This window comes from Zootoca vivipara, chromosome 1 (genome assembly GCF_965207765.1).
Source record: "Zootoca vivipara chromosome 1, rZooViv2.hap1.1, whole genome shotgun sequence".
NCBI classification, from domain to species: domain Eukaryota; kingdom Metazoa; phylum Chordata; class Lepidosauria; order Squamata; family Lacertidae; genus Zootoca; species Zootoca vivipara.
Window position 1 is genome coordinate 63,294,764 of NC_142582.1, and position 23,043 is coordinate 63,317,806.

General features: G+C 42.7%; 1 protein-coding gene and 1 long non-coding RNA gene across 3 annotated transcripts; one reads left to right on the forward strand and one right to left on the reverse strand.

The window, feature by feature from the left end:
- Positions 1 to 822: 822 nt before the first annotated feature.
- Positions 823 to 8,546, reverse strand: LOC148687604 (uncharacterized). Its single transcript, XR_015949114.1, has 2 exons — positions 8,408 to 8,546; positions 823 to 1,341 (listed from the first exon to the last, which is right to left on the reverse strand). It is a non-coding gene; the product is annotated as an uncharacterized LOC148687604 (long non-coding RNA).
- UEVLD (UEV and lactate/malate dehyrogenase domains) lies at positions 8,512 to 21,506 on the forward strand. 2 transcript variants are annotated; one of them, XM_035120669.3, is made up of 12 exons: positions 8,512 to 8,685; positions 9,854 to 9,938; positions 11,150 to 11,215; positions 12,388 to 12,551; positions 13,782 to 13,917; positions 14,306 to 14,424; positions 15,779 to 15,884; positions 16,561 to 16,731; positions 17,844 to 18,017; positions 18,459 to 18,546; positions 19,441 to 19,564; positions 19,671 to 21,506. In XM_035120669.3, exons 1-12 carry the CDS (start codon positions 8,644 to 8,646, stop codon positions 19,833 to 19,835), a joined length of 1,440 nt encoding a protein of 479 aa, XP_034976560.3. In that variant the 5' UTR covers positions 8,512 to 8,643; the 3' UTR covers positions 19,836 to 21,506. The 2 variants fall into 2 exon arrangements, with proteins under 2 accessions (XP_034976560.3, XP_088522704.1); XM_088666578.1 differs by lacking the exon at positions 8,512 to 8,685 and adding an exon at positions 8,814 to 8,943.
- Positions 21,507 to 23,043: the final 1,537 nt, after the last annotated feature.

Below are 23,043 nucleotides of genomic sequence, written 5' to 3' on the forward strand. Positions count from 1 at the left end.
TTGCCAAAGTACAAAAAAAGGAACGAACCAAACAGCCTTGCCCAGTGAGGGCAGAGTATGTTGGAATGAAGAGTCAGGTGGTGTGGATTGAATGAAGCAGCTGAATGCTGAACAGAAGTACTCTGCTCTGCAACATTTCCCCCAATATAAATTAGCACTATCTTTGATGGTGTGTAGTAGATGCAATAATCTGGACTGTTCTCTGCTAACACCTTTGGCTCTGGAATTGGTTTAAGTATTTATTTAAGTCCATCTCCCTATAGGCTTTGATAGCCTATAGGCTATATACTCCTTTATGTGTGGCTTATTTACATAGGAAGAATAGGTATCAGAAGGTCAGCGGTTTGTATCCTGTGACGGGTGAGCTCCTGTTGCTCGGTCCCTAGTCCTGCCAACCTAGCAGTTGTAAAGCACTTCAAAGGTGGAAGTAGATAAATAGGTACTGCTCCGGTGGGAAGGTAAATGGTGTTTCCGTGTGCTGCTCTGGTTTGCCAGAAGCGGCTTAGTCATGCTGGCCACATGACCCGGAAGCTGTATGCCGGCTCCCTCGGCCAGTAAAGCGAGATGAGCGCCACAACCCCAGAGTCGTCCATGGCTGGACCTAATGGTCAGGGGTCCCTTTACCTTTACCCTTTATTTACATGGGAAGAATAGGATAAATGTGCTATAGTTCATTATACAATGCTTGTTTCAGAATGCTAATCAGCAGACAATAAATAGGCATGCTTTTTTAAACATTTAAACTTTAAATTTAAGAAGTTTGTTGCTTCAAATCTTCATGGGAAAGGTGGCACATGCATTAAAAGACTAAATAAATCATTCCGCAGACATTAACCTTTATGTCTTTTTCCACCCATTATATTTTCAGAATAGTGAACACCAAGTGAATTTTGCTACTGCAGGTAGTAGGCAATTTTAAAAGTACATAGTCCATCAGAAATCGTATCGGATACGAAGCGTTCTATGTGATTGTCCCTTAAATAGAAGCATAATCTATTTCAAATATGCTCTTATAGGTAATGCTTGAAATCCACTTTGCCCTGTGCATCGTGGAGCGTGGTAACATTTGAAGGTCCAGGTAACTTGGTCATAAACATATAACATGATGCTGTGCAATTAATTTATGTGTTACCAACAACAGAAACAATATGCTTCATTGCCTTCAGTACTGCAGTAAGCATTAGCTCCTGTAACTCCTTTCTTGCTGATGTTTTTAATGGCACTTCTGAACTGGAACATCTTTGTCGCTCTTAAAGAAGATGGGAAGTCTGCTCTGGGTTGTGTTCCTCGAAAGGACAATGCCAGTTAATGCTTATCACCTTCGTTCTTTGCCGGTTCAGCCTGTAACCAAACACACAGAATATTACTGAAAAGTTTGGAGGGAAGTATTTCACTCTTCAACCAATATTCATATAGAAAAAGGGCCATATGTTGAGTCTTGACTCAGGCTGAGTTTAAGGTGTGCAGGTACAAACTGCTCTAGGGATAACACCTTCAGCTTTCCTTTTGTTCCTCTTCACTAGGCGATTCTGCATGAGAAGCAAACCAATTACCTGGATGCATTGAGTCAAGTATGCATAGGACCTTATTTGCATAATTTTTCATGTTATTCTTACTATTTTGCATTGTTTTTTTCTGGTTTTCGGAAAAGAGATATGCAGGGCTTAGATGCTCAGCACATCACCTCTATCTCACCAGGCACTGACCACTAATGAATAACTAAAAAGTAGGTTTAACCTATTTTGTGGGTGTGGGTGTGCACAAATGTGAAATATTGTACAGTATTTGAAATATATTTCAAGTCTTTTACATCACCTCTATCTCACCAGGCACTGACCACTAATGAATAACTAAAAAGTAGGTTTAACCTATTTTGTGGGTGTGGGTGTGCACAAATGTGAAATATTGTACAGTATTTGAAATATATTTCAAGTCTTTTATACTATGCACTTTCTCCCCTCCATCTAAAGTTTACTCAGTAATTAGAGCTAACTATGATGTTGAGTTTCAAAGAGACTGCTGAACTACTTGAGGACAGACACATCTTTCTCAAACCATAACTGTGTTTCATTTGACTGGGCCGAACGATGGAGCTCATTTGATCTGATGGTTGGTGCAGAAGGCTAATGGGATTTACAGTGAGCCAAACACCTCAAGCAGCAAATGCTAGTGGATGGCAACTACGGTAGGGGCAAAGAGTGTATGTGTGTGTGCTCACTAAAGTATCCTGCTGCCTTCAGCTGTGTGGCAGTGTTCAAGTAAGCTGTGAAGATATCCCTGTGCTTTTGCACCACACAATTCTCATCAAGTTCACGAATCCTCAGGTTAATGATTGAGTCAATTCCACAGGACACGTGACGTATGCTGCTCTATGGTTTACAGAATGTGTGCATCTTTGCTTGGGTGCAGACAGTCCATCATCTTCTTGCAGGGGCATACCCAGGATCAAAACTAGGGGGGGCAAGGAGTGGGGCCAAGGCACGGGAGGGGAGGGGCCACAAAGTGGCGACATGGGCAGGGCTACGGAGCCCAGGTGAAACTGACTCCGGTCTCACCTAGGCGCCGCGAAGCTTTTTGCAGTTGGAGGCTCCGGGGCTCCGCTGACAGCACGCAGCCAGGGCGCTCACTCTGGCCCGCCGGGCTGCCCCCGGTGCACTATGGCCAGGACCCCGGCGGAGCGTGCAACCGTGGGTGAGAGCGGCGCTGCCGGCGGGGCTGGTGGGCAGAGGCAGAGGCGGAGCACAGCAGAGCGGAGCGCGAGTTCGGCGTTCCCGCCCGCTGCGCCCTCCAGCTTCCCGTCGCGCTCTCTGGTTCCCCACCGTGCTTGGCCTTGGCCGACGGGGAGCTGGAGGGAGGGAGGGCGCGGCGTGGTGCGGTGGGCGGGAATGCTGAACTTGCGCTCCGCCTCCACCTCTGCCCACCAGCCCCACCAGCAGTGCCGCTCTCGCCCACGGCTGCACCGGCCCTGCTTATAGCCGGCCCTGCAGCTGCCCTGCACCGGCCCTGCAGCTGCCCCCCCTGCTCCGCGCTGGGTATGCCCATGTCTTCTTGCCTGGCGGTGTCTGTCCTGCATGAGATGCAAGAACTGGCAGACTGCTTTTTGCTGTAAGTTTATACCTTTCTTGAATAAATCATCAGAACTGGCCAATTTTCATGTCTTTAGAATCCTTACTCAGAATTCCCACGTATCTCGAACCCCCATGAGTTTTTCTTCAGCTCTGGGACCGTAAAAGTAAAGGTAAAGGACCCCTGACAGTTAATTCCAGTCGCAAACGACTCTGGCGCGCATTCGCTTTACTGGCCGAGGGAGCCGATGTTTGTCTGCAGACAGTTTTTCCGGGTCATGTGGCCAGCATGACTAAGCCACTTCTGGTGAAACCAGAGCATCACACGGAAACGCCGTTTACCTTCCCGCCAGATACCTATTTATCTACTTGCACTTTGACGTGCTTTCGAACTGCTAGGTTGGCAGGAGCTGGGACCGAGCAACGGGAGTTCACCCCGTCGCAGGGATTCAAACCGCTGACCTTCCGAACGGCAAGCCCTAGGCTCAGAGGTTTAGACCACAAATACAGATTGTATGGAAGTTTTATAGCAACCAGAAAGACTTCCACACAATCACACAGCCACAGGCAACCATGTTGTGCTAAGGTAGTTTCCTTTCCCAGTGTGGCATGCCCACTCTTCTAGCAGTGCTGAGCAAGGAGTGTGAGGAAAACTCACCAGGAAATATCAAGTACAAATGGAAACTTGTCACCCACAGGCCCAGTAATCTATCTCAAGCTGTTGGAACTTGAGTACACCTTAGCAACAAAGAACACTGTACTTTAGGCTGAGGGTGTTACAGTTCTTTTTCATTTCATTTCACTTTTAATTTGTATACCATCTTTCTATAATACTATACACAAGGCAGCTTACAAGCTGAAGAAACAATAAAACAGACAGCAAAGATCACACATGTAATAACAACCTGATGCAATAAAAAAGTCACAAAAACTTTAAAATAACTTAAAGCAATATTCCATAATCTATTAGACTGTAATAGTAAAGGTAAAGATACCCCTGACCATTAGGTCCAGTCGCGAACGACTCTGGGGTTGTGGCACTCATCTCGCTTTATTGGCCGAGGGAGCCGGCGTACAGCTTCCAGGTCATGTGGCCAGTATGACAAAGCCTCTTCTGGTGAAGAAGAGCAGCACACGGAAATGCTGTTTACCTTCCCGGTGGTATTTATCTACTTGCACTTTGATGTGCTTTTGAACTGCTAGGTGGGCAGGAGCTGGGACCGAACAATGGGAGCTCACCCCGTTGCGGGGATTCAAACTGCTGACCTTCTGATCGGCAAGCCCTAGGCTCTGTGGTTTAGACCACAGTGCTACCCGTGTCCCAGAATATAATAGCAAACAGTAAAATTAAATAACAGTAAATAATAATTAAACAGTTAACACTTATCGGTTACAATAATGAATTACTGAACTACTGTATAATCAATATACAAACTGATTGTTTTTATTATCCTTCTGAACTATAAGGAAAGGGGTGTCTCACCTAGAGAAAGGCTTAATAATTAATAGGTATTTTTGAATAACTGCAATAAAGTTGTAGTTTTAAAAAGCTGGTTTATTTTGGGCACTTCTTTGCTTAATACAGCACTCCATATATTATCATTGTCACAATTCCTCGGATTGTTTACTGTGGGGTAATGTGGCTTATATGGGTTTTCACGCATGTTCTAAAGGCGCACAAGTCTCAGCTCTATTTAAAAGGTCAGGCCATTTTCCCTGATGGTGACAGTTAAATACCTTGGCACGATGAGGATGCTTTCCTATTGCCTGAGTGCAAAACCACATAAAACAGTGGACTGGACACATCCTAAGTTTGTAAGAATCCAACTCTTTGGTTTTGCATCAAACAGCAAACTAGGGTGACATATACAGTATTTCCAACTGGTATTTCAAAGTTTACTCACCTTAGCGTTTGGAACTCTATGCATCAGATGCAAAGCCAAAAGGAAAATCAGCCAACCAACAACAATCATTGTACAGTTTCTCAGAGTTTTCCCACTTACGGAATGTGACTTGATATGGCTAATTTTTAAGGACAAAAGAAAATCACCTTTCAGCTGATTTTAGGCAGCTCAGTACTTTGGCTTTCTTGGTGGCTGTTTGTGATGAGCCAGAGTGTGCAATGAACTAGATTGTGACATCATTTGTTATGTAACAATTGACTCAACCAGCATGACATCAGCAAAATAGTTTCTCTGATAGAACCAAAGGCATTTCAGATAGATACGAGAGTTACAAAAGTTTTTGATTAAATATACTATTTCATTTCGGTTTGGAGTTTTTATAAGCTACATTTACTGGGAGGGGGGTTAGTTACAAATCAGATACAAAATTTAAAAGCTTAAGTTTCCTTAAGTTAGTGGTTCCCAATGTTTTCCCCTCTTGGGAGTCGTCAGCCAATCAACTTCAGTTTTCTTTCCTACTGGCCACTAGGTCCATGCAGAGGGGAGGGGCAGCAAGGTACACTTGCCCTGGGCCATGGGAAGGCTAAGCCAACCAAGAAGACCTCACCAGGGACCGGCTGGTGCAATGGGCATAACAAGCAGAGTAGCTTGTTATTGGGGCTGCTGTCATTGTGCTATTTTGTGATGCATATTCTCTTTTCTTACCAACTATAGCTCCATTCATGCTGCGGAAATTTGTATCTTAACACATCTCCTCCCACTGGAGTGTAAAAAAGCAGAGTAAGCATGAAGGAGGGTGAGACATTGAAAAGTAAAAAGGTGAAGGGAGTATGGAATGGTTATGGGGTTTTGACCAGCACTGCTGTTTTCTGGTGTTCCTTTCAAAGCTAATCTCTTGTGGTCTCTCATGAACCAAGTTGTGGCTATAGAAGCTGTTACGTTCCATATCTGAGCAGAACATGAATCAGCACAGAAGAGAATCTGGCTGATGGGATCTTTCCCCAACGAAACTGCCTTGCTTCAATAAGTAGAATCTTGAATTAACTTTTACCCTAATCACAACATTATGGCTTGATTTTTCTTCCACAGAGCTTTACAAAAGAACAAGCCAGGCTGCTGCCCCAAAAGTTGCCCTATGGGCCATTTCTGGGAATTTGGACCTAATAAGAGCCTGCTGGATCAGGCCAGTGACCCATATACTGCAGCATCCTCTTGTCATTGTGGGCAACCAGGTGCCTGTGGGAAACATGCAAGCAGGATTCGAGCATGAGCAACTCTTCCCTCATGTGGCTTTGCTGCCTCCCAACTGCAGAGGCAAAGCATAGCCATCCTGGCTCATTGCCATCGACAGCTGAATTGTCTCGCTTGGGAGGATGTGGGTTCTCCTTCCTTGAAGGTTTTTAAGCAGAGCCATCTGTCATGGATGCTTTAGCAAAGATTCCTGCATTGCAGGGGGGTTGCACTAGATGGCCCTTGGGGTCCCTTCCAACTCTACAATTCTGTGATAGCCCTCTCCTCGATGAATTTGTCCAATCCTCTCTGAAAGCCATCTAGGTTGGTGGCCATGACTGTCTCCTGTGGGCAATGGAAAACACCTTTTGATATGATATATAATGAATTGAAAAGGATGTTAAAAGTAATGTTTGTAAAAAAAAAAAGCAGCTTTTCTTTTGGGAGTTATAGGGACTCCCAAAAGAACTACCTAAGCTGTACAGAAACTTAAGTTACAGGGAACCAGGCAGAGGGCCTTCTTGGTAATGGCACCCGCCCTGTGGAATGCCCTCCCACCAGATGTCAAAGAGAAAAACAACTACCAGACTTTTAGAAGACATCTGAAGGCAGCCCTGTTTAGGGAAGCTTTTAATATTTAATAAATTATTGCATTTTAATGTTCTGTTCTGTTCTGTTGGAAGCTGCCCATAGTGGCTGGGGAAACTCAGCCAGATGAGCGGGGTATAAATGAATTATTATTATTATTATTATTATTATTCATGTATGCTACTACAGCGGCAAGAATGTTACTCGCCCAAACACAGAAAGAAGCAGAAGTCCCAGCAAAGGAAGAATGGATACAAAAACTTTTGGAATAGGCAGAAATGAAGAAACTTACTGGAAGAAGAAGAAATCAAGATAACAAACGTTTTTTATAAAACAATGGAAATGGTTTCATGATTATTTACAGATAAGCTGTAAACAGATAAGAACATTGGTAGGATTATTGTAATAACCTGCAGTTTTATAAGAGTATATATTTAAAGTAGATGAATAAATCAGCAAATTACCATAAGTTAATTTGGATATGCAGAAGATATTAAAAATAAATTTAAGGAACCGCAGAAAGAGGGGGAAGGAAGTCAAGTTTGGAAATGTTAAAATGATGGTAAAATTAGTGAAATGTGAAAAGCATAAAGAAAATTAAAAAGAAAAGAAAAAGACCTTTGGATCCTTTCCAAGGGAGAGACCCCCTTCCAGAGTCACTTAAGGTGTGCAGCAGATGTTGCAGGACTGCAACTCCCTGGCTATGCTGGCTCAGATATTTTGGAGCCCAATGACACTTGGAGCGCCACGGTTTCCCCATCTCTGCTTTCCGCAAAATCCCTAGAGCCAGTCAGGTCGCAACTCTGAGCCTAAACGCTGCACCGCCTCTGTCACCACGAGGTTCAAGCAGTGCTGGATTTAGTTATAAGCTAAACAAGCTATAACTATAGCTTAGGGCCCCACTCTCTTGGGGGCTCCACCCAAAAATTAAAGGGGAAAAACCCCTGGGTGTACATTTCCTAATATAAGATTTAAAAAAACTAATAAAATAAAACCTGCATACAGCAACAGTGTTTTGTGTTGTGTAGGCTCCTATGATGTAAGTAATGGGCCACGGCTGCTAGCCTGCTCCCTAAAATACCACTGGTTTCCTCATGTCTATCAACAGGGACGCAGGTGGCACTGAGGTCTAAACCACTGAGCCTAGGGCTTGCCGATCAGAAGGTTGGCAGTTCGAATCCCCGCAACGGGGTGAGCTCCTGTTATTTGGTCCCAGCTCCTGCCCACCTAGCAGTTCGAAAGCACGTCAAAGTGCAAGTAGATAAATAGGTATCACTCCGACGGGAAGGTAAACGGCGTTTCCCTGCACTGCTCTGGTTCGCCAGAAGCGTCTTTGTCATGCTGGCCACATGACCCGGAAAAACTCTGCGGACAAACGTAGGCTCCCTCGGCCAGTAAAGCGAGATGAGTGCGCAACCCCAGAGTCGTCCACGACTGGACCAAACTTATCAATAGGGTGCCTACATTCTGCATGGACTGGTTGCATGGCAACATGTGCAAATGGCTTTAAATACCTATTAGGTCCATAAATTACCATATAGCATATATTCAACACAGAAAACAAAGACAATTTGTTGTTGACAAAGGACAGCTGGACATCTAAAGGGCCCCATTACCTACAGTAGCTTAGGGCCTCATCAAACCTAAATCCGGCTCTGGGTTCAAGCGCAGGCCTCGCGCGTCGCCGGGAGAAGAAACCCGCTTCCCCACAAGGCGAGGCAGTCTACCTAAGCAAGGGGCGGGCCTGGGGAAAAGGAGGAACTGGGAGAGGCTGCGGGGTCGGCCGGCTCGCCTTTCCAGCCGCGCCAGCAGCAGGAAGCGGCGCTTGTTGGACCTCCTCGCGCGGGTCGCCGGCCATGGAGTTCTCCGAGGAGCAGCTGAGGAAGTGGCTGAGCAAGGCAAGGCGGCGGCGGCGGGATGGGCGGGCGCGGGCGCTTCTCTCCGCGCGCCAGGTGGGCGGCCCGAGGGAACGACTCCCCCTGGCTTCCCACGGGCGCCGCTTTGCCGCCGAGTCACTCGGAATCTCGCCCGATTAAGACGCTTTTTGCAAGCTGCCTGCCTGCTCACCACAAGTTATATAGGGTTGCAACATGGCCGTGGCTGAGGGTGGCTCTTTAGACTGCCAAAATATGTGTGCCAACGCTGCCGGCAGGGATGTAAGCAAGGCCTCATCGTTGGGTGTATTTAGGGCACAGGCTTCTGCATGCAGCGCTCCTAGGTCAGCTGCCCTAGAAATGCAGAACTTGTTCCTTGACGCGGGATGTAGGGATCTCTAGAAACCCATCGCACATCAGCCCTAGTTGTTATTCAGGAGGGTCACAGGTTCCCAATCTATGCAGAATCCTATGTATGTTGGCTCGGAAGGAAGCCCAGTCTTCCGTGTGTTAATACGTGTCATCTGTGTTGCAATTATGATGACAATAATGTTTGGAAGGTGACTTTAAGCCATGGCTGCCATGCCAATGAAGAACTGGGAGTGCACTTAGAGTCATATGACATCAAGTGACTGACAGCTCTTCCCACCTGTTCAACTAGCCCTGTGGAGTAAGGTTACCAGATTATTTTTTTCAATGAATCCAGGGACACTTTTCAACTTCAGTCGAATTCAGTGGATTTTGTCAGGGGACTGATTTGTAAATCTGTCGACTGCCCCCAGGAAACCTTACTGGTAACCTTACTGGGGAGGGTTTGCCAATTCTGGATCTGGCCCGATTCGATTCCCCACCCCTGCTTTACATACCTAAAAGTGGTGTGTGCATGTTTTAAAGAACAAATATAAGCAGAATTTTATCCATAGTGCTTTAACTCAATGCACATCGGAAAAGGTACTGCTAACAAAGGTGTAATTAAAGGAAGGTGCAGTCACTCTAATAAATGCAGATCTGTATTGCAGGGCTGTATTGATACTGAAGCGAATTAGGTTTCCAGTTCAGAAGAATCAGTGGTTTAGACTTCTAATTTCAGCTGTGAGGCTAAATTGTTTAATAACCATGCCAAGTTTTAAAGGCAGGGTGCATCAATATAAAATTGCTTAAAAGAATAAAATAATCCGTGTTCCCTCTCCAGTATAAATTCCGAGATCTGACCATAGAAGAACTGAAGAGCGTACATGAGTTGTACCCAAACACCACATTTGCCATGAATACCTACAGTAAGAGTAACGTCTATTATTTTGGCCCACTGGAAAAATGACTGTGTGAGAATGTCGTTGTTTTGTATAGTAATTAATATAAAAGTTTGAATAGCAGTCAATGCAAGTAATTTCAAGTAAGGAATTCAACTCCAGTTACTTACGTTCATTATTGACAATATTACCTGCAGCACAATCCTATGTATGTTTACTAGAAAGTAAGCCCACAGTATTCAGTAGGGCTTACTCCCAAGTGAGTGTGCTTTACCTTGTGTAAATTTTTAAACCTTCAACAGTTAAGTCAGGCATCCCCAAACACTGCCCTACAGCTGTTTTGGGACTACAACTCCCATCATCCCTAGCTAACAAAACCAGTGGTCAGGGATGATGATGGGAGTTGTAGTCCCAAAACAGCTGGAGGGCCGAGTTTGGGGATCCCTGAATTAAGTAATTAATTTACTGTTGCTCCTTTATGAAGTTTGGGGTGGTAGAGTGAGCTTTGTATTGGTTTGCTGCTATTTGCTGCCAGAAATGAAAATAAAGCAAATAGCAGCAAACCAATGAAGTTGTTTTATTTTCCTTTCTGGCTGTCTTGTATTTTACATGCTCTTTTTATTTTGCTGTCGTGATTTCTTTGTTGTTTTAAAAAGACTGGTGGTGTATAAACGTTTAAAATAATTATTTATCTGGCTCTGATATCAGGTGTTAATAATGTTAATAAAGCAGTATTATTGGTAACAAAAGAATGACAAAAATTTAAAGATGGTGGGGATGTGCTACTTATGTAACCTCCCTCTGGCTGTGTCCTGCTGCATACTGAGATGGAGAGGGGGAGGGCAGAGACCTCCACAGTACCAGCCTACTGACAGGAATGCCGGATACTCAAGTGAGAAGGGCAGTCTCACTGTGCTGTCTGGTACTGAAAAAATGTCATCTATACGCCAGGGGTAGGCAACCTAAGGCCTGGGGGCCGGATGCGGCCCAATCGCCTTCTCAATCCAGACCGTCCACATCCGGAATCAGTGTGTTTTTACATGAGTAGAATGTTTCCATTTTTTAAAAATGCATCTCTGGGTTATTTGTGGGGCATAGGAATTCATTCATTTCCCCCCCCCCCCCAAAAAAATAGTCTGGCCCACCACATAGTCTGAGGGACAGTGGACCGGCCCATGGCTGGGAAAGGTTGCTGACCCCTGCTATACGCGCATACAAATTAATGTTCTGAACTTTAGCTTTTAAGGATGGTTCCCAGAAAGACCTTTTGAATTGTAGTGGCACTGTTCCAGTGAAATACCAGGGTAAGTTGTTCACTATATTTTTGTTTGCTACCTAATAATACATTGGGAATTGCGAGTGGGATGGGATGTTTGGGGTGGGGTAGTACCTCTGGTGGGTGGCACATCATGCTCCCTCTGGGGAAGTTTGTCCACCTTTGGTTCCCACCCTTTACTCATCTTTCATTTGTGGCTCCTAGAAGCATAGCTGCCAAGTTTTCCCTTTTCTCGCGAGGAAGCCTATTCAGCATAAGGGAATTTCCCTTAAAAAAAGGGAGAACTTGGCAGCTATGCCTAGAAGCTGTCAGTATGCGACAGCAACCACACCCCAGGACACAGCTTTGACTGGCGAGCTAAACCATGTGAGGACATGCGAAGCCAGGCTGCAGTGGATTGAGCAGACAAGGCGAATTGTGGCTCTTAAAACCACAATAGATTAGATTAAAACAATTTAAAACTCATACAAGCTTTCTAAACATCTTGTTTAAATAAGAATGTCTTCAGCAGGCACTGAAAAGAATACGGTGACGACACCTGCTTGATATCAATAGTATATCTTTTGTAAGCTGCCCTGGAAATATTTATATTGATAGTGTTATGTACTAAGCTTGGATCCTAGAACAAAAGGCAGGTAGGATCCTAGAATGCAACAGCTGATTGGCTTGCAGGAGAAGACCAATCAGGCTCCAGGAGGGAAGCAGAATCAGCCAATCAGATGGGACTCACTGTGAGGGAAATTCTATCACTGTTTTACAAGCTGCAAAAAAGAGCATGAAATCACTGCAGGACTCCGAGTATATTTCAGATGGGCCGCATATACATTCTTTAAATAAGTAAATATATCTTTCTAATAGAGTGTCCAATAGCAACTCTTGTTCAAGAGCAAGTACAAAAGGTCTTCCTGCTTCCATTATTCAGGCTGCTGAAACGATGAGAGATTGTGCAGAAACCAGGAGTGGATTTTTTCCGTGTGAAAAGACTGTGAACTCAGTTCTGGCATTTAAAATAAATTCCTGGACTGTATATGTCTGCCCTCTTAGCCTATGGCTCCATATCATGGACTTTGTGGTTCTAGTGAAAAACAAAGTACAATAGATTCTACAATATGTCCACCCATGTGTAAAATTTAAGAAGTATACATGACCAGTCAAGAAGCAGTGGTTGTTGATAATTGCTTATGTTTTGTATTTTGACAGGTAATTCGTACAACATTCCAATTTTCCTATGGATTTTAGATTCTCATCCTTTTACTCCTCCAATCTGCTTCTTAAAGCCCACTGCAAACATGGGGATTTCTGTAGGAAAGCATGTAGATGCCCGGGGAAGGATATACTTGCCCTATCTACAAAAATGGAGTCATGTAAGGGATGTCTGTGCATATCATGTAAAATAGTATTATTGCTTTACTAAAAATCGGTTTACAGGGTTTGTCTTAGTCTTAATTTAATGTCATCCATATTGTGTACCTTACAGTAATTGTATAAAAACATGAGCTGTCATCATGCCAGAGAGAAAGTAGAGGCTATTTTATTGGACTAGCAAAGGTTGTGTGTATTTGTAGCGATGACCTGCGGGTTCTCTGTCGGCAGAGGTATGGCCAACCAACGTTATTGCAGGGGGCAGTGTTTTGCCTAACAGTGCCCCCAAACAAAGTGCTTTACTTTTTCATTTCTATGAATGAATGGCAAAAATCTCACTTGCAAAGGAAAAGGCACTATGAGTTCCCCACTGGGATGGGTCATGACCCTCTTACGTTCCTAGCCCTGTAAGAAAGGCCTGCTCCTTTCTGTCTAGCCCCTATCTTGATTCTGCTTCTCTGGGGAAAAGTTGATAACTGGCTTATGTAGCTTTGAAGGGGAAAATTTGATAAGCCCTATACACAGTAATTGTACATAAAGTGCTTCAGATTTTCAGTCCTTTTAGGCATGTGGAGAGCTGCCTTTTCTTTTCCTTTTGAGACATTTTTGTTCATAGAATGTTTGTTATCTAAAATTGTGGTACCAGACCACACTAAAGGCTCTGGTACTGACATATAATCTCCTCTACAGCTTTGGACCAGGTTCAATGAAAGACCACATAGCCCTTTACACACACAGTGGGTGGCTGTGTTTCACAGGAGAGTCTCTAAAACAGGCATCCCCAAACTTCGGCCCTCCAGATGTTTTGGACTACAATTCCCATCTTCCCCTTCCACTGGTCCTGTTAGCTAGGGATCATGGGAGTTGTAGGCCAAAACATCTGGAGGGCCGCAGTTTGGGAATGCCTGCTCTAAAATATCATAAGCCCACAGTAATTGAGAGCAGACATTTCAATGTGGCTGCTTCTCGTTTTGTGGAACAGCATGCATGTTGAGATACAACAGGTGCCTGCTACCTGTAGTTTCCAGAAACAACTCAATACATTTTCGTTTCAAGAAGCTTTTCCAGCTGGATTTTTTGTTCTGTTTTGTTTTAAGTCTCTGCCTTGCATATTTTGTTGGTGGTGTTTAGGAACCTATTTTTAGTTGCTCTTGTAAACCACTTGAGGACTTATGTGAAAGGATATCATAATAAGATGAGGAGGAGGCTAATTGTTGTTATATATGTTTCAGCCACAGTCCATGATCATAGGGTTATTAAAGGAAATGAGCGCAAAATTTGAAGAGGAGCTCCCTCTGTTCTCATTATCATCTTCAGATGCAGCCAGACAGTCAGAGCTGCTCTCTTACATTTCAAAAATCACTGAAGGTATGCTGCATCATCTTTGGGAATTTGCTTTGGGCTTTCATTTAGGAGCCAAGTTCTGTACTGTATGCAGGATTCAGTCATTGATAAACGGTGGTCATTGAAGAACAATAGCAAGAGATGTCTATCATCCTCCCATTATCCCTGAAGCATCTGGCTGGCCATTGTGAGAAGCAGCTGAACTTTTGGTCTGATCCAACAGGGCTCTTCTTTGGTTTGAAGTTAGCGTTCATATGAAGAAGGCTGTACAATATGTTCTTGTCCTCCACAGGCCACCATAGTTTCAGTTAAACCTTTTTTGGTTGGTTTGTTCCATTAGACCCAGTCATTTTCCATGCAACTTTCCAAGTTGAGTGCATTTGTTTATATTAATGACTATATGTTATTTTAGGTGAAGACAACATTCAGTCCAAGGGAGAGGGAAAGAAAAATGATGGAGGATTTAACAAAGTTACAGTGATTGGAGCAGGTGATCTGGGCCTTGCTTGCGCACTGGCTATTTCAGCAAAGGTATATATATACTTTACGTGAAATGACCACTGTGACTGCTTCTGTAATGATTCCAAACTGGGATAAAATAATTATTCTTGAAAATACCTAGGAACGAACAACTAGTGCTCTCTTCTCCATGAAGTAGGTTTAAATTAGGATTGGAACCGATGGATTGCCTAAGCAATTAATAGTGCCATCTTGTGTGTTTTTATTCAGAGTAGGTGCCATACGCATTTACTTCGGAGCAGGCCTGTTGAACAGAGTGGGATGTATTTCTGAGTAAGCCTACAAAGGACTGTGCATTGAGGTTCTATTTGCATAACTTCTCAGCACATGGTAACCATAGCTTTTAGTTGGCACATGCTGTCTTAAACTGTGTATTTTCCAATAGCACCAACAGAATTCAGCCTGTATGGACTTTTAGCAGGCTAATATAAGCAGCTGGAAAGCTACTATCACAGTTGTTTTCAGCATGGATCTGCCACTCACCTGCTGCCCTGGTGAGGTTTAGATTGCTCTGTCAATCTCCAGGTATTTTGTCATGATCCAGGCATCCTACTGATTTCTATGGAAGGGATTTCAGTGCATGTTTAATGCCTGCCAAATTGTGCCTGACCATCTTCAGGAGAGCCTGTCTGTTGGATCAAGCCAAAGGCCCATTTAGTCCAGCATCCTGTTCTCACGGGGGGACCCAGGTGACGCTGTGGGTTAAACCACAGAGTCTAGGGCTTGCTGATCAGAAGGTCGGCAGTTCGAATCCCTGCAACGGGGTGAGCTCCCGTTGCTCGGTCCCAGCTTCTGCCCACCTAGCAGTTCGAAAGCACATCAAAGTGCAAGTAGATAAATAGGGACCGCTCCGGCGGGAAGGTAAACGCCGTTTCCATGTGCTGCACTGGTTCGCCAGAAGCAGCTTTGTCATGCTGGCCACATGACCCGGAAGCTGTCTGCGGACAAACGCCGGCTCCCTCAGCCTATAGAGCGAGATGAGCACCGCAACCCCAGAGTCGGACACGACTGGACCTGATGGTCAAGGGCCCCTTTACCTTTTACCTGTTCTCACAGTGGCCAATGCAATGGCTATGGGAAACCTGCAAGAAGGAGCGGAGCGGAGCAGCACTCTTCCCACTTTTGATTCCCAGCAATTGGGATTCAGAGGCACATTGTCTCTAGCCGTGGCAACTTGATGCAAACAGATGTCTGGTGTGATGGGAGAGAATAGCCGTTGGCTTAAATTTAACAGCAGCTTATGTAGGAAATAGGATTGTATGTCAGCATTTAAAGAAATAAATCAGAGTTGTATTAAACCCTTTCAGAATACCATTCTATCTTTTCTCCACTGAACAATTACTTCTTTGCTTCCAATTTTTACCAGGGTGTTGCTGACAGAGTGGTTGTCTTGGACTGCTCAGAAAGTACAATGAAAGGAGTCGCTATGGATCTGGAAATCTTTGCCTTGCCTAACGTAGAAATCAGCAGAGGTATCATGCTAGTTTCTGAGGGGTGTGTGTGTCTGTCTGTGTGTGTGTCTGTGTCCCCCCTGCATGCTTTAAGTGAACTTTCTATGTAATTCTTGGAATCGTTGGTAAGAACATTTCACTCATAGCAATTATATTCCCAGAGAATGGTCTGAAAGTGCATGAAGGCACCATGTGATGAAGCTAAGGAAGTTTGAGTGTAGCCAGAGCCTGGATGGGAGACCACGTGTACAGATGGGTTCCATGATGAAAGAAAGGCAGGAGATAGATAGGTGTGTGTGTGTGTGTGTGTGTGTGCCTGAGAAAGCTGTAGCACAGTGCTTAATTAGCGACTCCTTTTACACTCGTATGGGTCGTATCCAACACTACTGTTCTGCTAACCCAGCAGACTTCTGCTTGCACACTAGAACTTTCCTGTCTTCTCCTCTGCAGCACCTCTTGCATCCTCTGGGTCGGAGGACCCTTTGGAGCAGATTCTGAGTGCACGCGAGGGGAGGAGAGGAAGGGGGAGTCCCCCATTGCACAAGTTGAACTCCATGTGCACAACACTGGCTACGACCCTGTATCTATAGATAAAACAAAAGTTTACCTGTCCAGTTCATGGACTTAAAAATAATAATGAAATAGGTCTTATACTCTGTCCTTGACATGTGCGGAAATTCTTTCTTTGTGTTCTTAGATTTTTCCGCCTCAGCAGGCTCAAAGCTGGTGGTGCTAACAGTGAATTCTTTAGGCAATGCTCAGTCCTATCTGGATGTTGTACAGAGCAATGTTGAACTGTTCAGAGGCATCATTCCTTCAGTAGCACATTATAGCCAACAAAGTGTACTGCTTGTGGCTTCTCAACCAGGTATGGCAGCGCTTACCTTTCTATGATTTATTGCTCCCTGGATATAACGTGTTTTGTAATGAATGTTCTCATACTTAATAAACCTGTTTCTTTACAGAGACTTCAGGGTGTTCTCTGTTTGCTATCTTGGGGTCAGGTATTGTGACAATGTAGAAAATTAGGCCAGAAAGTTCCCTTTTGTGGGTTGTGTATATCTTGACACACATAAGGAATGAGTCTTTTGGCATTTTCCTTTAGAGAAGTGAGTAACAAGAAAACTAGTACAGGTACTTCCCTGATTCAAGTTTCAAGAAAGGAGATTCCAACTGAACATCTGGAATAACTTTATGACAGTAAATGCTGGTTGGCCGTGCAACACACTCCTCTGAGAGGTGGTGGACTCTCCTTCCTTGGAGGTTTTTAAGCAGAGGTTGGGTGGCCACCTGTAATGTATGATCTAGTTGAGATTTGCAGGGGGGTGTCGACTAGATGACCTTAGGGTCACTTCCAACTCAACAGTTCTATGGTTTTGTGATTGCAAATATTTGTGTACAGTACAAGCATGTTTAGATGTGGCATGATTCATCTCATTACTTAATCCCAAAGCATCAGGAAAAGTCTCACTAAAATCAGTAGGTCTTCCTTTTGAGCAAACATGCTTCTTGGGACATAAGTTCCGAGAGATGCCGGTGAAGAAACATGTGATTCCGAAGGATCAAAGCTTATCATCATGTTTGGCTGGAAACTAATAATAACCAGCAGAAATTAACTCTACCAAAACCAAATGTTGTAGAGTGTGATTGTGTTAACCAAATTTAGTGAAATATTTAATTATATTTAAGCAGTGCAAAAATAATGCACAGTCAAAACCATGTCTCTTCAGAAATAAGTACTGTTATATTAAATGGGCTTACTTCCAGGAAAGTGGGGTTAAGATTACAAATTTACTAAAACATCCTTCATGATATTTGTTGGAGGTGTTGCTATTGTTCTTGAAATGAATAGAATTACTGATATCCAGTCAACCCCACTGCCAAAAAGATGAATGATTACCTGATTGTAAACCTTTATGTTTTTTTTACCTGAATACAAATTCATTTGCCCTTTTCAATGTATTTTTGTCAAATGTACAGTGGAAATAATGACCTATGTATCATGGAAGATGAGTGGATTTCCTAAAAGTCGGGTTATCGGGATTGGTTGTAATCTAGACTCTGTAAGATTCCAATACATTATTGCAAACCTATTGAAAGCCCAAATCAGAGGCAAAGATAATTGGATTGTTGGTGAACAAGGGGAAAACAAAGGTAAAAATGATGACTTACTATGCGGTTTAAGGGTACCACATGTGTACTTTGTATCAGAACATAATTTCAAAAAACGTTGTGCTTTTATTTTTTTAATAGAAATACTGTATATGGAGATATTTCAGTTTGAATTACTGTTATTTATTTAATGGATAGCTAAGACAAGAAGTCTTTGGCTCTGTTCCAGAGACAGCTTCTCCAATTCTATATTTTATGCTTACACTACATTGTGGTGGTGGCTGCTTTGTCTTTGACTTCTCATGCAGTTTCTTTGTTTCTGTGTTTTCTGTACACCTGTGAGTTATGTACTCCTCTGAATAGAATCCTACAATTGGTCTCTTTAAAGCAAAATGGAAAGCACATACTCTACAGAGAAATTATACCCAATATAAAAATGCAAACGTTTAAAAACAACATGGATTGTAATTTTATCCTATTCAGTGGCAGCATGGAGTGCTTCTAATTCAGTGACAAGTCATCAGGATGAAGACATAGCAAATCAAAATGCCCAGAATCTCTTAGCTAACAGGTAAAACACCTAAACATGTGGCAGTATGATCAGAAGTAAGTCCCATTGAGTTAACAGTTAACTGGGACTTATTCCAATATAAATGGATATAGGAATGCACCTAATTCTGAATTTTAATTTACACCCTAGTACAGTAATGTGATATGAAAGGGAAACTTTCATTATTGACCTATTAAACCCCACTTTTATTTGAACATGTTTTGCTCAGGCTACATATAAAAGACCAAGACCTCAAATTCTAGTTGAAGTCTTATCTGTCAGCAATGCTATTCTTAAAATACATATACTTTATTCAGGGTCTTGTACCTGAGAAAATAGCCCACTCCAGACAGCAAACACCTTAAACAATGAAGTAATGACTAAGGATGTTGGGAAGGGGCAGACACAAGAGTGGAAAATTCCTCACACAGGCTTTGCTGCTGGTCATAAAATTAGCAAGTAATGTACAGTAGTTAGCCTCTGCTTGGCTCAGGACCTGTTGCCATGAAAATGTAATCTACAGTGTATGTAACCATTTTGCTGTAACCTTTTGATTGGTCGAAAGCCATCACATGTATTCTGATGGTTTGTTCTTGGCTTACCACTTGTGTTTTGTCTGAGGCAGACAAACCATGAGTCTGGGTTCAGATGCAGTACGAAGCAAAACAAACCATAGTTTTGCATGGCATAGCTAGTGTGGAAGTAGGACAATCATGGGAGGAGCAAAGCAGCTGCATTTTTTAAATGCAAGTACCCTCACGCTTGCTTGTTCACATTGAGACAGTTTGGCTAGCACAACATGTGAACAAGGCCACTACAAAAATGTGTAAGTGTGATGTATGGAGATTATAAAGGGGGCATATTGCTTGCTTTAAAAGGTGCATTGTAAATCCTGATTCTTTTGCTTTTATATAGAGCCATGGAAGTTCTGAAAGGAAGAGGCCAAAAATCCTGGTCTGTTGGTCTGTCAATAGCTGATCTGGCAGACAGTATATTGAATGATAAAAGGAAAGTACATTCCATATCAACGATGGTGAAGGTAAATACAGGACTGATCTGATTTTGGTTTTTTAGAATAGAGGAAACATTAACCTATGGGTCACAGGAATTCTAATATACCCAATACTATGTTTTGCCTTTTCTAGGGATGTTACAATATAAACTCTGAAGTATTTTTAAGTGTGCCTTGTGCGCTTGGAATCAGTGGAGTGACTGAAGTCATCAAACTGCTGGATAAAGGTACTGTGGCACAGGAGCTTCAGTCCACGGCTGCCTCGATTCATGATCTTCAACAGCAGCTGAAACTCTGAATACTAGCTAGGCATAACTTGGTCTCTAAGGTATTTGAGATTTGCAGAAAAGACACTATTGCCTAGGTGGCTGCTAAAGAAAGAATACCTCACAATGATGAAGCTTTGCTAAATTTGGAGTATATTTAATTATAGGGCATGCTAAAGACCATCTGTCAATGATTAGGCAAAATAGGATGGAAATATACAAATATAAACTTCTGTAACATGAAACAATTTTCCAAACTTTCTAGATCATGGGTTGTGTTTTTGCTGAATTTTGTACTCTTGGTTATATATGTAATGTAATGAAAAAAAACAGTATCTCTTCTTTTTCCTGTATTGAATGCACAACACTATATCAGAGCCATCACTATAATCACCACCAGCCCACTTCCTTTTCTAAGTTGCTGTAAATCTGCTGACAAGAGGTATCTTTTGCCATAGGTGGTACAGCACTGTCATCTTGTATTTACTACCGGTATAGAGAACCAGTCTTTTATATATATATTACACATTGCTAAAGTCTAGACATAGATGGCCTGGCAGCAAGGTATTGCCTAAAATTAAGGGTCCATGTTTCAGCCAGTGATTCAGGCAATTTATAACAGAATGTTTCTACCAGCAAATCATTGCAATAATTCACCTGAAGCTGAAATTTTGGGCATTTGAATTCTATTTGCTTAGCCTTAATGTGCCGGAAAATATTTTTCTGAACTTTTTGTATGAATCACCCAAAGATTTAGATATTGATTGGGGTGGGGTATATAAAAAAGAACCCTGCGCTGTTACATTGCTGCAGTATATAAAATGTGCATAGTTGTATGGTCTTCTTAAAGGCACTCTGGCCAAAATCCAAGAGGCTTGAGGTTCTGTGTGTTCACATCCTCCTTCCTGCGGCAGGTTCTCGTAGCTCCTGAAAAGCTACTCTGAAGGTTGGAGTACCCTCCAGTGCAGCTTGTGAATGAAGCAGCCGGGTGGAGCAGGAAATGTTTTGTTTCCCATATGCACACATTAGTGCTTTTGGCTCACATGGGAGGGCGTACTGGATTATTTACAAGATTTATAAATTGAATTGTATAGGCACTTTATATGGGGAGGACATTATAGAATACAGTAAGGCACAGGTAGTCACCATGGTTTAAATGAAATGCTCCCTTTATTCAGAATACAGTATGGTATTTTTTAAAAAGCTGATTCTTCTCCCTTTCCACTTTATCATGCTTTAAAATATAATAGATGAGAAAATAGTTATTAGATAGTATTAGCCAATGCTATTCCCAGGATCTAAATGATGATTTATGAATTTAGGGCAAAGAGGAGATGGAGTAATTTTTATTTCTATCTAATGAAGTAATCTGTTTTTATTTGGTCTTTTGTTAAAATAATTGTGACTTGGCCTGAGTCCTTAGGACAGGATGGGAAGAAAAACTGAATGAATGCACTGGTCAATGTTATGCACTGATAAGACTGAGTATGTTTGGTGTCATCAGTTGTAACACTGCAACAAGCTTTAAGCACTACCAAATAATATATAGACTAAACAGTCTAATGATAGTATATATAGATTCTGTACTCAGGTAGGATTGCAATGAATTTTTGCCTTTTTCTTTGCATTATATATTTAAGCAAGTGCTATATAGAAAAATACTGTGATGTGTAATGTTAATAAAATGTTTAACAACTTTTAAATGTTCAATGTGTTTTTCTATTACTGTTTTATTGCTTTTAGGTTGTGTTTATGTGCTAATGCTTTAACAATATATTATGGGTGGGGGGTTAGACCATACATTGCTTAGAGGTTTTTGAAATATTAAGCAGTACGTAAATGCAACAGATTAATGAAAGAATTTGCTAATATATACTAATATCTATTTGTAGGTCGGATGAGGCATTCATGAGTTGGTGTGGTGCACTATCTAGCTGGTACAAAATAGTATCTTGAATCATGACAGCAAAATTTATATTACTATTTATTAGATTTGTTGGTTGTTACCAAAAGGTCTCAAAATCTAAATTTTAAAAGATGTACAGGAATTTTAGCTTCATGGTTGATGGTGGTTTTACAGACAATTTTATTTAATGGTGTGATGGATTTTAATACAGTATGCATATACCGGTATTTTGTGAACTATTTCATTGTTCGACCCTGTTGTACACCACCTCAGAATAAAATAGTTTACAGAATACATGCATATTCAAATCCTTCAAACCATTAAATAACCTCTCTATATTTTATGCATTAATCTGTTCCATCTACACAATCCTTTCCATTGTACGTAGGCTTTTAAAAATAACACTGACAATTTTAGTGACTGTAGCCAAGATTCCTGGATACCATTTCGTATTGTCTCCAATCTATACATTTTGTGGGAGTGAAATCCAGTGTTACTATGTGCTGTGTGAAGATTTCAATTTGTCTCAAACCCTTGGTCCATTAAGCTCAAGTGTTGTCTACACCAAGGGAGGGGGAACCTTTGGCCCTCCAGGTATTGTTGGACTGCAGTACCCATCTCCCTTGACTATTAGCCATGGAGTCTGAGGTTGATGGTATATGTTGTTGGCATCCATCTGCCTCGAGAGACAATGAAGTGGGCCTCTGTGGATGAAGCTGAACTGCTGCATTCGCAGCACCAAAGTGACCTCCCCGGGGTGCAAGCCTGGCAGTGTGCATGGAGGTCCTGGGCTGCCCAGATGACAAGACCCCCCTCTCAGCTTTGCTGATGTGGTCCAAAGGAAAGTGGAGCAATACATTTGGCACCAGCTTGGCTGCAGGAGTTGCCAGGAGGAGGCATACAAGGTGCCATTCAACCGTCTTAGGGACGGTTTTGTGCAGGGTTTACTCCTTAGCCTTTTCTTCTCTTGAAGATATCCTGCAAGGCAGTGGAGGCTTAGGACCAGAGTTTTTCTTCTCCTAGATGGGCTACCTTCCCAGGTTGACAAGCCCCATCTGTCCCTCACTTCCCTGTACAGCATGTGTAAAAAGCACCTTTTTGGTCTTGTGTTGTTCAGCAACATCTTGGAGGGGCAAACGATCCTGACCCCTGGTCTATGGTGACTGGCAGCAACCCTGCAGAGGTCTTTCCCAGCCTTGCATAGAGGTGCTGGGGATTGGATTGGGACCTTCTGCATGCAAAGCATTTGCTCTCCCAATGAACTACCCTCCTTTCCATATAGCAGTCAGTGGTCCCATCGTTTTATTGAATGGAGCAGATGTTACAATCAGCCA